The sequence below is a fragment of the Pantherophis guttatus genome, chromosome 13, assembly GCF_059756535.1.
Source record: "Pantherophis guttatus breed Tessera chromosome 13, ASM5975653v1, whole genome shotgun sequence".
Lineage (NCBI taxonomy): Eukaryota > Metazoa > Chordata > Lepidosauria > Squamata > Colubridae > Pantherophis > Pantherophis guttatus.
The window spans coordinates 22,002,501-22,015,302 of NC_142075.1; the positions used below are offsets into that span (position 1 = coordinate 22,002,501).

A 12,802-nucleotide genomic window follows, 5' to 3' on the forward strand; every position below is an offset into this window, starting at 1 on the left:
CTTCCTTCCTTCCTTCCTTCCTTCCTTCCTTCCTTCCCATTCTTATCACCTTCCTTCCTTCCTTCCTTCCTTCCTTCCTTCCTTCCTTCCTGCCTGTCTGCCTTCCTTCCTTTCCCATTCTTATCACTTTCCTTCCTTCCTTCCTTCCTTCCTTCCTTCCTTCATTCCTTCCTTCCCATTCTTATCACTTTCCTTCCTTCCTTCCTTCCTTCCTTCATTCCTTCCTTCCCATTCTTATCACTTTCCTTCCTTCCTTCCTTCCTGCCTGACTGCCTTCCTTCCTTCCCATTCTTATCACTTTCCTTCCTTCCTTCCTTCCTTCCTTCCTTCCTTCATTCATTCATTCATTCCTTCCTTCCCATTCTTATCACTTTCCTTCCTTCCTTCCTTCCTTCCTTCCTTCCTTCCTTCCTTCCTTTCTTCCTTCCCATTCTTATCACTTTCCTTCCCCCTCCCTCCCTTCTCATCATCTTCCTTCCTCCCCATTCTTATCACTTTTCTTTCCCCCTCCCTCCCTTCTCCCCTTCCTTCCTTCATTCCTTCCTTCCTTCTCCCTCCATCCCCTTCCTTCCACCTTGCCCTCCCCTCCCCTGCTCTGTCAGCGCTAGCAAACTAGTTAACGCAGAGAACCAGGTCGGCGTATTAGTGAAGGCACCTCCTGGCTAGAAACTGGGAGACCGTGAGTTCTAGTCCTGGGTTAATCACATAGCCCACCCCCACCCCCCACCCCCGGGCGACTCTGGGCAGGTCCCTCTCTCGCTGCCTTAGAGCGAAGAAGGCATGAAACCACTTCCAAATAACCTCACCAAGAAAAACTTAGCCACTGATTCAGGCTGTTGCCAGGAGAAGAAAAAAAAATCACTCAATTTGAGATCAATTCGGAGCCAGCCAGGCTTTAAAATTTGCTAAAACTAATCTGAAATTCTCATTGTTGGGGTGAGTGTGTGTGTGTGTGTTTTTTTTTTAATGATTTCATTTCAGGCTTCATCCAAATTCCTTTTTTTTTTCCCCTGGCCCACTTCTACCTTTTTTTAATGGATTCATTTCAAGACTTCATCTAAATTGCTTCCTTTCTTTTCTCTTCCCTTTTTTTCAGCATGTACTTTACAGTGACCCATTGCCAGGAGGGGGCCTGGGAGCTTCCGTACCTCAACCAGCAAGCCGTGGACAATCCGAATTTACACCCCATTTTGGGGGGACTAAGAGTCGCTGGCCTAGAGCCGTGTCCCTCTGCAGATTCAGACGGATGGAGCAAACTCTGGGGAATCTGAAGTTTTGTAGACAGCCAAGTCTTGGTATGGCGTGGTTTATTTTTCCAGTTGGCAGAACCGAATTGAAGTGAGTAACTTTAGATCAGGGGTCCCCAAACTTGGCAGCTTTAAGACTTGTGGACTTCAACTCCCAGAATTCTCCAGCCAGCATAGCTGGAGTTGAAATAGTTGAAATCCATAAGTCTTTTTTTTTTAAATTTAATTTAATTAATTTTATTAAATATACAATTTAAAAACATTAGACTTGGTGCGACTTGTCTGGTACATACTTTTCTAACACTTTTTCTTTCGTGTGTATTACAATATAATATCATGCATATTCCATATATACTTTTTGTACATTCAATCACACTTCAGTTACATGCATATTCCCTTCGTCTCTATTCAAATCCAATTTATTCCTATCTAATATTTCTTAATTTAATTTTATTTATTTTTCTCCCCTTTTCTTCACTCGGTTTCTAATTCTGTATCCCTACATTCCTCCTTTTCTCTAGCCATTTATAAAATGTATTCCAGGTTACAAATTTCCGATTCATCTTTATCTTTGAGCTCCATTGTTAACCTGTCCATTTCTGCACAGGTCAATATTTTGTTAGTTATTTCTACCTCCTGTGGGTTCTCTCTGCATTTCCAATTTTGTGCGAATATCAACCTCGCTGCTGTTAGTATGTGTACCATATGATATATTTCTTCTTTTTTGTAATTATCCCTTACTATACCCAGAAGGAAGAGTTCTGGTGTCATATCTATCGGCTTGTTTAAATCCACAAGTCTTAAAGCTGCCAAGTTTGAAGACCTCTGCCTTAGAGCCTAGCTATATCAAATATTTAAAGAGCAGAGAATAAGCTCAGGGTACTTTCGTTGAAGTTGCGTAGCATATACGGTATTTACACAATGTTTACAATTGGGTGGTGCCAGGAATGTTCTTCCTGTGCATTATCCTGACTGAGGGAAGATGGAGAATCTTATAGAGAAATGTCTTCATAAACTATTTTTGAACGCCTGCAAGTGTGTTTCTTCTTTTATTTACCATTGGGGAGGTGGGGGGTGGGGGGGGAAACAGTGGTGGGACTTGAATAACTTAACAACCGGTTCTCTGGTTGAGTAGGGGTGGCCGGTGGGTCATGTGACTAGGTGGGTGAGGTCACTCATCGCACCCAGCCCCGTTTCCCGGCCAGCACTCGAGTCGGACAATGAGGAGGCTGGAGAAGATGTGGTGCCAGAGGCAGGGATTCAGCCAGGGCCTTCAGAACCTCCAGAAGCTCCCATAAGTGAAGAGGAAGAAGAGGAGGAGCCTCTTCTCGATGCACGGGCGTGCAGAGCTGCCAAAAGGCAAGAGTGGCTCCTCAGGAGGAGGTCTTCTCGAGAATAAGGCTTGGGGCTAATTGGCCACTCCCCTAGCCTATTTAAGGAGGAACGCCGACTGAAGCAATTTGCAGGGAACAACTTCGTTCCCTCTCCTTTTCGTCTGGATCTTAGTTCTCTTATCAGCTTCCTGCAAATTGCTTCTGGGCTTTCTGCCAACCATAGTAAGATTACGATTATTTATTCTTTGGATTCTTGCAGGCTGTTAAGAAAGTTAATTAACAGCCTTTGTTTGAAAAAGGCTGATTTAATTTAGTAAACTAAGGTTTGTACAGACTTTGTGTGTGCTGCGTTTTTTGGGGTCCGTAGCTGGGGCAGAACACTTTCAAGCAGCAAGCTAAGGACATGAAATCATTTTTTTTTCCAATGCGAAGAACCTGTAAATTCGGAAACGTAAATTTGACAAGCTTATATTTGGGTCAGGAAAGTGCGATTTGGCCAGTTATTTTTATTTTAATGTAAAATAATATATGTATCTTACGGGCACATACTGAGCCTTTAAAAGCTTCTTTCTCTTAAAAAAACTTCCAAGAGAACTACGCCTTTGGTTTCTTCCGGTTCCTTCCGTGATCCAGCGGCCCCTTTCAGGGATGAGGGCAGAGAGGTCAAAAAAGGCAATATGGCGACTCTGGCCTGCCTTCCAACTTGCCAATCGGTGGGAGGAAAAAACGAAGAGAATAGGATTATACCATCCCTAAATCGTACAAAATGATGCATCTCTCTCTCCCTCTCTCCCCCCCCCTCTCTCCCCATATATATATATATTCTTTTCTTTTCATAGGCCTTTATGTGTATTTCTCTTTAGCCAGGTTCTTCCTACGTAAACCAAGATTTTTATGCAGCCCTAGTTCAGTGAAATCACAATCCACTAGTTTCTAGGCTTTTTTCAGGCAGCCAGCAAGCACCCTGCTGCCCATTGGGAGATTTGCTGGCTGCCTGAAAAAAGCCTAGAAACTAGTGGATTCTGATTTCACTGAACTAGGGCTGCATAAAAATCTTGGTTTACGTAGGAAGAACCTGGCTAAAGAGAGAGACAGACAGACAGACAGACAGACACATATACATATACATATACACATATATATACATATACATATACATATGTGTTTTTCTTCTAGCCAGGTTTCTTCTACAGGTCCCTGTAAGGAGGATACATAAGATATGGGTGTGGCCTACTGATGAAAGCAAACGAGCTAGAAATAGATCTATATAGGTCTCCCACCTAGCAGGAAGAGCTTGCTAGCTGTTAGAAAAGAAAAAAGCCCAGAATCGAGTGGATGTGATTCTACTGAGCTAGTGCTGCAGAAAAACCTTGGTTACGTAGGGAAAACCTGGCTAGAAGAAAAACACACATAAACCCTATGAAGAAGTAAGAAAACATATACATATACGTATACGTATACATATACATATACATATACATATACATATACATATCATACGTAATCACTTGGAATTTATTATAATGTGTGTTTGTTCCGGTTACGTAACTGCGCGAAGGATAATAAAAACAGACAAGGTGAAATTAAGTCTTTCTGGTTTGGGACAAGGGGCGGAAACGGTGTCTTTTCTCGCTACGTTCCTTCTCCGGTTACAATCGGAGCTGAACTTTTCTGACTGTCACCTTCCTTGATTATCTGAATGTTAGGGAAAAGAATAGCTCGCCTGCGTCGGAACGGACAGCTGGGTCTCTTAATGTTTGCAGTTCCACTTCCTTGCAATCAGGACTTTGAAAAACGCACGAAGCAGCGGAGGAAGGAGGAGAAAAAAAACGGATGAAATTTCTCAGATTCCTGACCTGAGAAATTGTTAAGGGTATTGGGGAGGGGGGTTTCCCCCCCCGCCTCTATCCACCGGGGGGGGGGGGGGAATTGCCAGGTTGCAGAATTGTCTTCCACCCTTTGTGTCTGTGTGTGAAACCACAGCATTGTGATTCCCAGGGGGTCAGTCAGGTTAGTTTCTTCCTGCGTCCCAAAATCTACTTTTGAAGGGTGTTTGATGCTCCCTGAGCTTGGCTGTTTTTTCTTGCAGACATCTCATTACCCAACTAGTTAACAGCATCAGTGCTAGAAAGGATTGGAATTTGTGAAGGAGAAGTGGGGAGGAGGAGGAGGAGGAGGGAGGAGGCATTACATTACCCAACTAGGTAATATCAACAGCGCTAGAAAGGGCTGGGATTTACGAAGGAGAAGGAAGGAAGAAGAGGTAGGATTGTAGGATAGGATAGGATAGGACAGGACAGGAGAGAGGAGAGGAGAGGAGGGGAGAGGGGAGAGGGGAGAGGAGAGGAGAGGAGAGGAGAGGAGAGGAGAGGGGAGGAGAGGAGAAGAGAAGAGAAGAGAAGAGGAGAAAGAAGAGAAGAGAAGAGAAGAGAAGAGAAGAGAAGAGAAGAGAAGAGAAGAGAGAATTTTATTGGCCAGGTGTGATTAGACACACAAGGAATTTCTCTTGGTGCATACACTCTCAGTGTACATAAAAGAAAAGATACGTTCATCAAGAATCATAAGGTACAACACTTAATGATAGTCATAGGGTACAAATAATCAATTTTCTTGCAGGCATTTCATTACCCAACTAGGTAACAGCATCAGTGCTAGAAAGGAGTGGAATTTGCAAAGGAGAAGGGAGGAAGGAGGAGGAGGAGGAGGCATTTCATTACCCAAAGTAGGTAACATCATGCTAGTCTACCTTTTTTCTCCATTTCTGTTCTTTATCCCGGGATTCACAATGAGGGTCTCCGAACAAGGTATTGTGTGACACGATGCTAGACAGTGTGCAAAGAGGCTGTGCTCACCACTACTTAAGGTCATCCCTGCACGTGGTCAGCAAGTCACTTTCCGTGTCATCAGCTGGGCTGAAAGTCCGGCTCATTTCCGTGCGGCCGAAAATCATTTTCTGAAGATCCGCCAACATTGTGATTAATCCCAAATAATCCTAACGATGAATGGAGCAGCTGGAAAAGCAAAATTACTGTGGACGGCATCCAGAGATGTTAATATTTATCTCCTGGTTCTAAAATGGGAAAGGAGAGCAAATAAGGAGAGGGGGCGGGGGCGGGAAAGCAGTTAAAAGCCCAGATGGAAAATGCACAAAAAGTGGGGGAAATTGGTATTCCCCACCACGGAGGAACTGGTATGTATGAGACTGACAGAATTTACTGAGCTGGACAAACGGACCTCTCGGATTAGAGAAAGGTCATTATTGAGTTTTTATCAATGACTGGAAATCCCTGATCGACATTTTGTGTAAAAAAAGATGATGATTTTTTGACTTATAGAAGAGGATTTTATGATGTAATCTTAGAGAGAGACGCTTGTTTTGATTTGCATGTATAATTACCAAAAGGAAGATTGGAAGCATTTTCCTCTCTCTCTCTCTTCTCTCTCTCTCTCTCTGCCCCTTTCTCTCTCTCTCTCCCTCCCTCCCTCTCTCTCTCTATATATATATCATCTCTCTATCATTTATCATCTAACTAGGGACTAGAACTCACCATCTCCTCCTGATTGGCCCAAAGTCACTCAAGTGCTTTTGTGTCTAAGGCAAGAGAACTAGAATTCACAATCTGGTAATTGGCCTAAAATCACCCAGCCAACTTTCATGCTTAAGGCAGGACTAGAACTCACTGTCTCCTAGTAATTGGCCCAAAGTCATCCAGCTGGCTTTCATGCCTAAAGTGGGACTAGAACTCACAATCTAGTAATTGGCCTAAAATCACCCAGCCAGCTTTCATGCTTAAGGCAGGACTAGAACTCATTGTCTCCTAGTAATTGGCCCAAAGTCAGCCAGCAGACTTTCATGCTTAAGGCGGGACTAGAACTCACTGTCTCCTAGTAATTGGCCCAAAGTCATTCAGCAGGCTTTCACACCTAAGGTGGGACTAGAACTCACTGTCCCTAGTAATTGGCCCAAAGTCATTCAGCAGGCTTTCACACCTAAGGTGGGACTAGAACTCACAGTCTCCTAGTGATTGGCCCAAAATCACTTGATTGGCTTTAATGTCTAAGATGGGACTAGAACTCACAGTCTCCTAGTGATCGGTCCAAAGTCACCCAGCTGGCTTTAAAGTCTAAGGTGGAACTAGAACTCACAGTCTCCTAGTGATCGGCCCAAAATCACTTAATTGGCTTTAATGTCTAAGGTGGGACTAGAACTCACAGTCTCCTAGTGATCGGTCCAAAGTCACCCAGCTGGCTTTAAAGTCTAAGGTGGAACTAGAACTCACAGTCTCCTAGTAATCGGCCCAAAATCACTTAATTGGCTTTAATGTCTAAGGTGGGACTAGAACTCACAGTCTCCTAGTGATCGGTCCAAAGTCACCCAGCTGGCTTTCATGTCTTAAGACAGGACTAGAACTCACCACCTGTTCATTTCCAAACCAGTATCTTAACCTCTTACACCAAGCCTAGCAAATCAAGTTCTTAAGATGCCTTAGCTCAGTCTGTGTGGCGTACCTTCCATCCGAGATACCCAACCTCAGATTTAAGAGTCCACGTCGCAAAGATCGAGCTGTTGACTCCCATAAACCATCCTCAAACAACCATCGTTGTTAAAAAGGCAGACCGAGAGAGATCCCGAAATTCCATTATTCTTTTCGTTGCGGTTAACCTTGATCGGAGTGAGGGTTACCCTGCTGTCTTCAAGTCATGGTCCTCGCAGCAGCCAGGTTAGACTCTGCTCTGCCAGAACCGGCACGATCCTGGCTTATTTGGGGGCCTGTCTTCTCTGCTTTTCCTCTGCTAGCTCTTGCATGAAAACTCAGGGATGTGACAGGGAGGCGCTTACTTCCCTTGCAAACTGGCCTCATTGTGGTGGCGGGGGGAGTGAACAGAAACGGGGAAAAAAAGATGTTTGGGAAAAGAAGAGCCTCAATAATTTTTTTTTTTAAAGGACCCCACGGAAGTCAGAAACAAGGGGTGGGGGAAAAGCAGGAGAGAGAATTAGAAACCCATCAAATTAGGACTCTCGCCCAACCAGGGAGGCTAAACTCTCCAATGTGTCGAAAGTGAGGATTTGAGTTCTTTCTTCTCCTCCTCCTCCTCCTCCTCCTCCTCCTCCTCCTCCTCCTCCTCCTCCTTCTTCTTCTTCTTCTTCTTCTTCCTTCTTTTCCTCCTCCTCCTCCTCCTTCTTCTTCTCCTTCTTCTTCTCCTTTTCCTTCTTCTTCTCCTTTTCCTCCTTCTCCTTCTCCTTCTCCTTCTTCTTCTCCTTTTGTAATTTTTTAAATTTTATTTTAATGCAAACAATCCATCTTCCATTAAAGAGTGTGTCATCTGGGTACAAATATTTTGTGCAATCACAGTTAAAATTTACAGCCATGTTCATTATTTAATCTATTCTTAGCTTAATACCAATACGTTAAATATCTAATACTATGACAATCCTCTTCTTAATTTATTTGACTCTATCAACTCTATTAATGCATTTTCTATATTTCACTCATCTATTTTTATTTCTAATTTTTATATTTATTCTCTATAACCATCGGTAAAATAACTCCCTCATGGTATAATATTCGGTTTGTTCTTTCTCTTTAATTGCCAGTGTTGACCTATCCATTTCTGCACATAACTAGTATTTCCCTAATCACATTCTCCTCTGTAGGGATCTCTTTTCATTCTTCCAACTTTGTGCAAATACCATTCTAGCTGCAGTTTGAGTCCTTTCATAATTCGATTTCCAAGTCCATTTTTGGCACCTGCTGTATTCGGCCACCCTCCTCGTCTCCCGTGCCAAACAGCTGGTTCAACCCACTTTTTTTTCCCCAAGAATGGCCACTAATGAACTGCACCGGTTTTGTCCAAGCTATTAGGAGTACTGTTTTGTGAATAAAAGGCATCTGGTCTTTAAAGGAGCTCTTGGACGCCAAATACAGGAAATGAAGAAGTGGGGGAAAGAGTGACAGTTTAAAAAAAAAAAAAAAGTCAAAACTTTATTAGAGCTCATTAAAATGCTTTCCTGTCCTTCCAGTCTTTGTGTAGATTTTGCTATTAAAGGGTTTGTGTTTGGGGATCTTTCGTACAATCGGGACTTTGGGAGGGACTGTTTTAGAAGTTTACAATTCGTTGATTGCCCAATTAAAATATCCCCCATCGTTTTAGAGGGAGAAGTTGGCCATCCTCAGACGGCGCTGAAAACATTTTAATTATTTCTTTGGTTGAAATTTATATGGCCACCCCATGCCCAATCAGCCGTGATTCTGGCTGGCTAATCGGTTTAAAAACGCTATAAATCCTATGGCACTAAAACCAACATGATTGTTTAATGACGTCATACAAAGTCTGGGCAAATTCTGGCTGATGTAGGAAAAATATAATGTATATCATTTATATTACAACATATATCTAATCTTGTAATGCTTACAACATATAATACTTACAACAGTTTGTTTAGTGACCATTCAAACTTACTACGTCAGAAGAGTAGAGTAGAGTAGAGTAGAGTAGAGTAGAGTAGAGTAGAGTAGAATAGAATAGAATAGAATAGAATAGAATAGAATAGAATAGAATAGAATAGAATAGAATAGAATAGAATAGAATAATAGAATAGAATAGAATTTTTTATTGGCCAAGTGTGATTGGACACACAAGGAATTTGTCTTGGTGCATATGCTCTCAGTGTAAATAAAAGAAAAGATACGTTCGTCAAGAATCATAAGGTACAGCACTTAATGATAGCCATAGGGTACAAATAAGCAATCGAATCATAGAGTAGAGTAGAGTAGAGTACAGTAGAGTAGAGTAGAGTAGAATAGAATAGAATAGAATAGAATAGAATAGAATAGAATAGAATAGAATAGAATAGAATAGAATAGAATAGAATAGAATAGAATTTTTTATTGGCCAAGTGTGATTGGACACAAAAGGAATTTGTCTTGGTGCATACGCTCTCAGTGTAAATAAAAGAAAAGATACGTTCGTCAAGAATCATAAGGTACAGCACTTAATGATAGCCATAGGGTACAAATAAGCAATCGAATCATAGAATAGAGTAGAGTAGAGTAGAGTAGAGTAGAGTAGAGTAGAGTAGAGTAGAGTAGAGTAGAGTAGAATAGAATAGAATAGAATAGAATAGAATAGAATAGAATAGAATAGAATAGAATAGAATAGAAAATAGAATGGTCTTTAGAGGTCTTCTAGTCCAACCCCCTGCTTAGTCAGGAAACCCTACACCACTTCAGACAAATGGTTGTCCAACATCTTCTTAAAAACTTCCAGTGTTGGAGCATTCACAACTTCTGGAGGCAAGTTGTTCCACTGATGAATTCTTCTCACTGTCAGGAAATTCCTCCTTAGTTCTAGGTTGTTTCTCTCCTTGATGAGTTTCCACCCGTTGCTTCTTCTCCTGCCTTCTGGTGCTTTGGAGAATAGTTTGACTCCCTCTTCTTTGGGGCAGCCCCTCAGCGCTCCCCTGCTGTTTCCGTGGCCTGGTTGCAAACCCCCTATGGCCCACTAGTGGGCTGCAGCCTACAGGTTGGGGACACCTGGTATAAACCCCAGCAAAAGATTTGTAAAGGATACCTTTCGCTTAACCTTGGTGCAACTCGTAGGAAAAAACACTGAAATGGGCCAATGGTAGGATGAGTATATCACACAACCTTCCTAACACTGTTCATTTAACGGCAACCACTAACTCAGGGCAAGTTGACTCGAGCCTTTTCCTGTTAACCAAGTTGTGTGAACTGCTTACACAATTGTTTCCCCGAAAATAAAACCTCCCCTGATAATAAGCCCAATCAGGTTTTTGTGCCCATGCGCTTATTTCCCCCCCGAAAATAAGGCCTCCCTGAAGAGCCTTGGTAGTATAGTGGTCTAAAGCACCCTGTTATTAAGACCAGCTGCCTGCAATTACTGCAGGTTCGAATCTCGCCAGGCTCAAGGTTGACTCAGCCTTCCATCCTTTCTAAGGTAGGTAAATTGAGGACTCAGTTTGTGGGGGCAATGAGCTGACTTTGTATAAATATACAAAAGGATGAAGGCTATTGCTTAACGCATTGTAAACCACCCTGAGTCTCCAGAGAAGGGTGGCATATAAATCAAATTTTTTTTTTAAAAAAATTTAAACGCAGAGCTGGAAATCAGGTAAGACGACAAGAGGAGCCCCATCTTCCTCCACGCGCCCCAAAATAACTCCCCGAAAATAAGGCCAAGCACTTATTTTGGGGTTCAAAAAAAATATAAGAAAGGGTCTTATTTTCTGGGAAACATGGTAGAAGTTAATAATCTCTTTGTGTTTCTGAGATAGAGATGAACGGGTAGATGGTATGATTAAGCAACATACGATTTTTTTAAAAAATAAAATAAACGGGGCCAAAGATGATTGGGTTATATTTGTGTCACCCAAACTTAGCCACCAGGTATCATCAAATCAGGTCACTTTTTCCTGGGCCTGATCTGGCTTTGGGAACTGTCTGTTGCTTCTTTGAATTCCTTCCGATTCGCCATTCGAAGCTTTTCCCTTGGAACAGCCCTCTTACCACCCATCAAACCTTCTCACGATGAAATGCTCTTTCACTCTGCTTGAGAATGATCTTTTTTTAAAAAACAAAAACAAAAAACAGACCGATAGAAAATGTATGTCAGAAGAAGCTGCCTGGAGTATTTTTAGCTGCCTTTTTTTTTTTTCCCTAATTCTCCCTCGGCTGGGGGGAAAAAAAACAACAACCCAAAACAATTCATTTAAAAACTCTTGCCAGCTTGTTTTTGCCAGCACTGACAAAGCAGAGTTATTGGACAGAATACTTCTGCAAAAGGAAGAAGCCCAGTTAAGAGTTGAAAAGGAGACTAATATCCATGTCTTCCAAAATATAAAATAAAATAAAATAATGAATTGTCCCTTTCATATATCGTAGCCAGTTGCCCATCCTGGATCGTTTGCTGTAAGATTTGCATTTGAGCTGCAATTGTTTTCATGAGGCTGAGGATGAGGTAGAAAAGCAATTTCGTGGGAGGAAGCAATGATGTTTTAAAAAGAGGCTCAGAGTTCGTTATCTGGGCCCGGTGCGGGGAGAAGGAAGAAAAAAAAGAAAGAAAGAAAGATCAAGTTTGTTCCGTCGCTCGCTCTGGGAGTGATTCATATCAGGAAGTGGTATCGCCTTTATTTTTAGAGCAGACAATTCGCAAGATTCCCTCAGGTCCTTTGCATGGCTTGTACGAAAAGCAGCTGCGCTGATCATGACAAAGGCATACAAAAAAATAAAAATGCATTCCCCCCCCCCCAAAAAAATAAATAAATCCCCCAGATCTGTCTTAAGGTACTACTTTTATTAGGTCAAATCTAGGCTTAACATCTCTGCAATCTTGGCGTTTCCAAAAATATTCCGTGGAGCAAGATGATGGTAAATCCAGGAAAAAAAGGTTTGTAGTGGGATAAAAATAGACATAAGGTTGCTTTTAAAAAAAAAAAACCCAAAAAACCGATCGGGCCCAGATTAATCTTAAATAACATATTGCAAGATTTATCTCCTTGCAAATGGAGTCTGCTGTGGGTTAGGTCAAGGATTTTTCCAGTCCTTGCTAGGAAAAGCAGTGGAAACAAAACAGATTCCCCCCCCCCATCGTTGGAAATATCAAAGCCAGCTGCTAATGTTTAGACTATTTTCATCCTTTTCAAAACACGGATGTCCCTGGATAGATGGGGAATCTGACACAGATACGGTAACAGAGTTGGAAGGGACCTTGGAGGTCATTTAGTCCAACCCCCTGCTCACGCAGGAGACCTAGAATAGGGATTCGAACCGCCAAACTGCCGACCCCTTTCTGATCGACAAGTTCAGCGTCTTAGCCACTGGGCCAACTCTAATGTGCATCTAAGACTGTAAGCTGATTTTTTTTTTCTCCTGCTGTTCCATTGTGTTTGATTCTGTAGGTTTTTTTTTTTTTAGGTTTGCCCTTGCCTCCTTCCTAGGGCTGAGAGAGAGTGACTGGCTCAAGGTCATCCAGCTGGCTCAGTGCCTTAAAGCCGGACTAGAACTCACACTCCTGGCGTCTATCTTGGTGCCTTAAACACTCCAAACAAGCTGTCTCTCTATAATAAGCTGATATATAGGCCTGATTTCACATCCCCTCGTTTGTTTGTTTTTTTCCCCCCACTCTGCTTTCATCTTTTCCCCTCTGGATTGTTAATCATCTCTTGCTTGGGAAGGCTTGCAGCTGTTTTAGAAACCTTCC

At 42.2% G+C, this 12,802-nt stretch overlaps 1 protein-coding gene across 1 annotated transcript in view; it reads left to right on the plus strand.

Moving 5' to 3' along the window:
- ULK3 (unc-51 like kinase 3) overlaps positions 1–2,277 on the plus strand; it is a 19,537-nt gene extending 17,260 nt beyond the window's left edge. Inside the window, exon 16 of the mRNA XM_060689469.2 lies at positions 1,097–2,277. Within this exon, the coding sequence (XP_060545452.2) occupies positions 1,097–1,113 (17 nt within the window). The 3' untranslated portion in view covers positions 1,114–2,277. The remainder of the gene's footprint in view (positions 1–1,096) is intronic.
- The last annotated feature ends 10,525 nt before the right edge of the window (positions 2,278–12,802 follow it).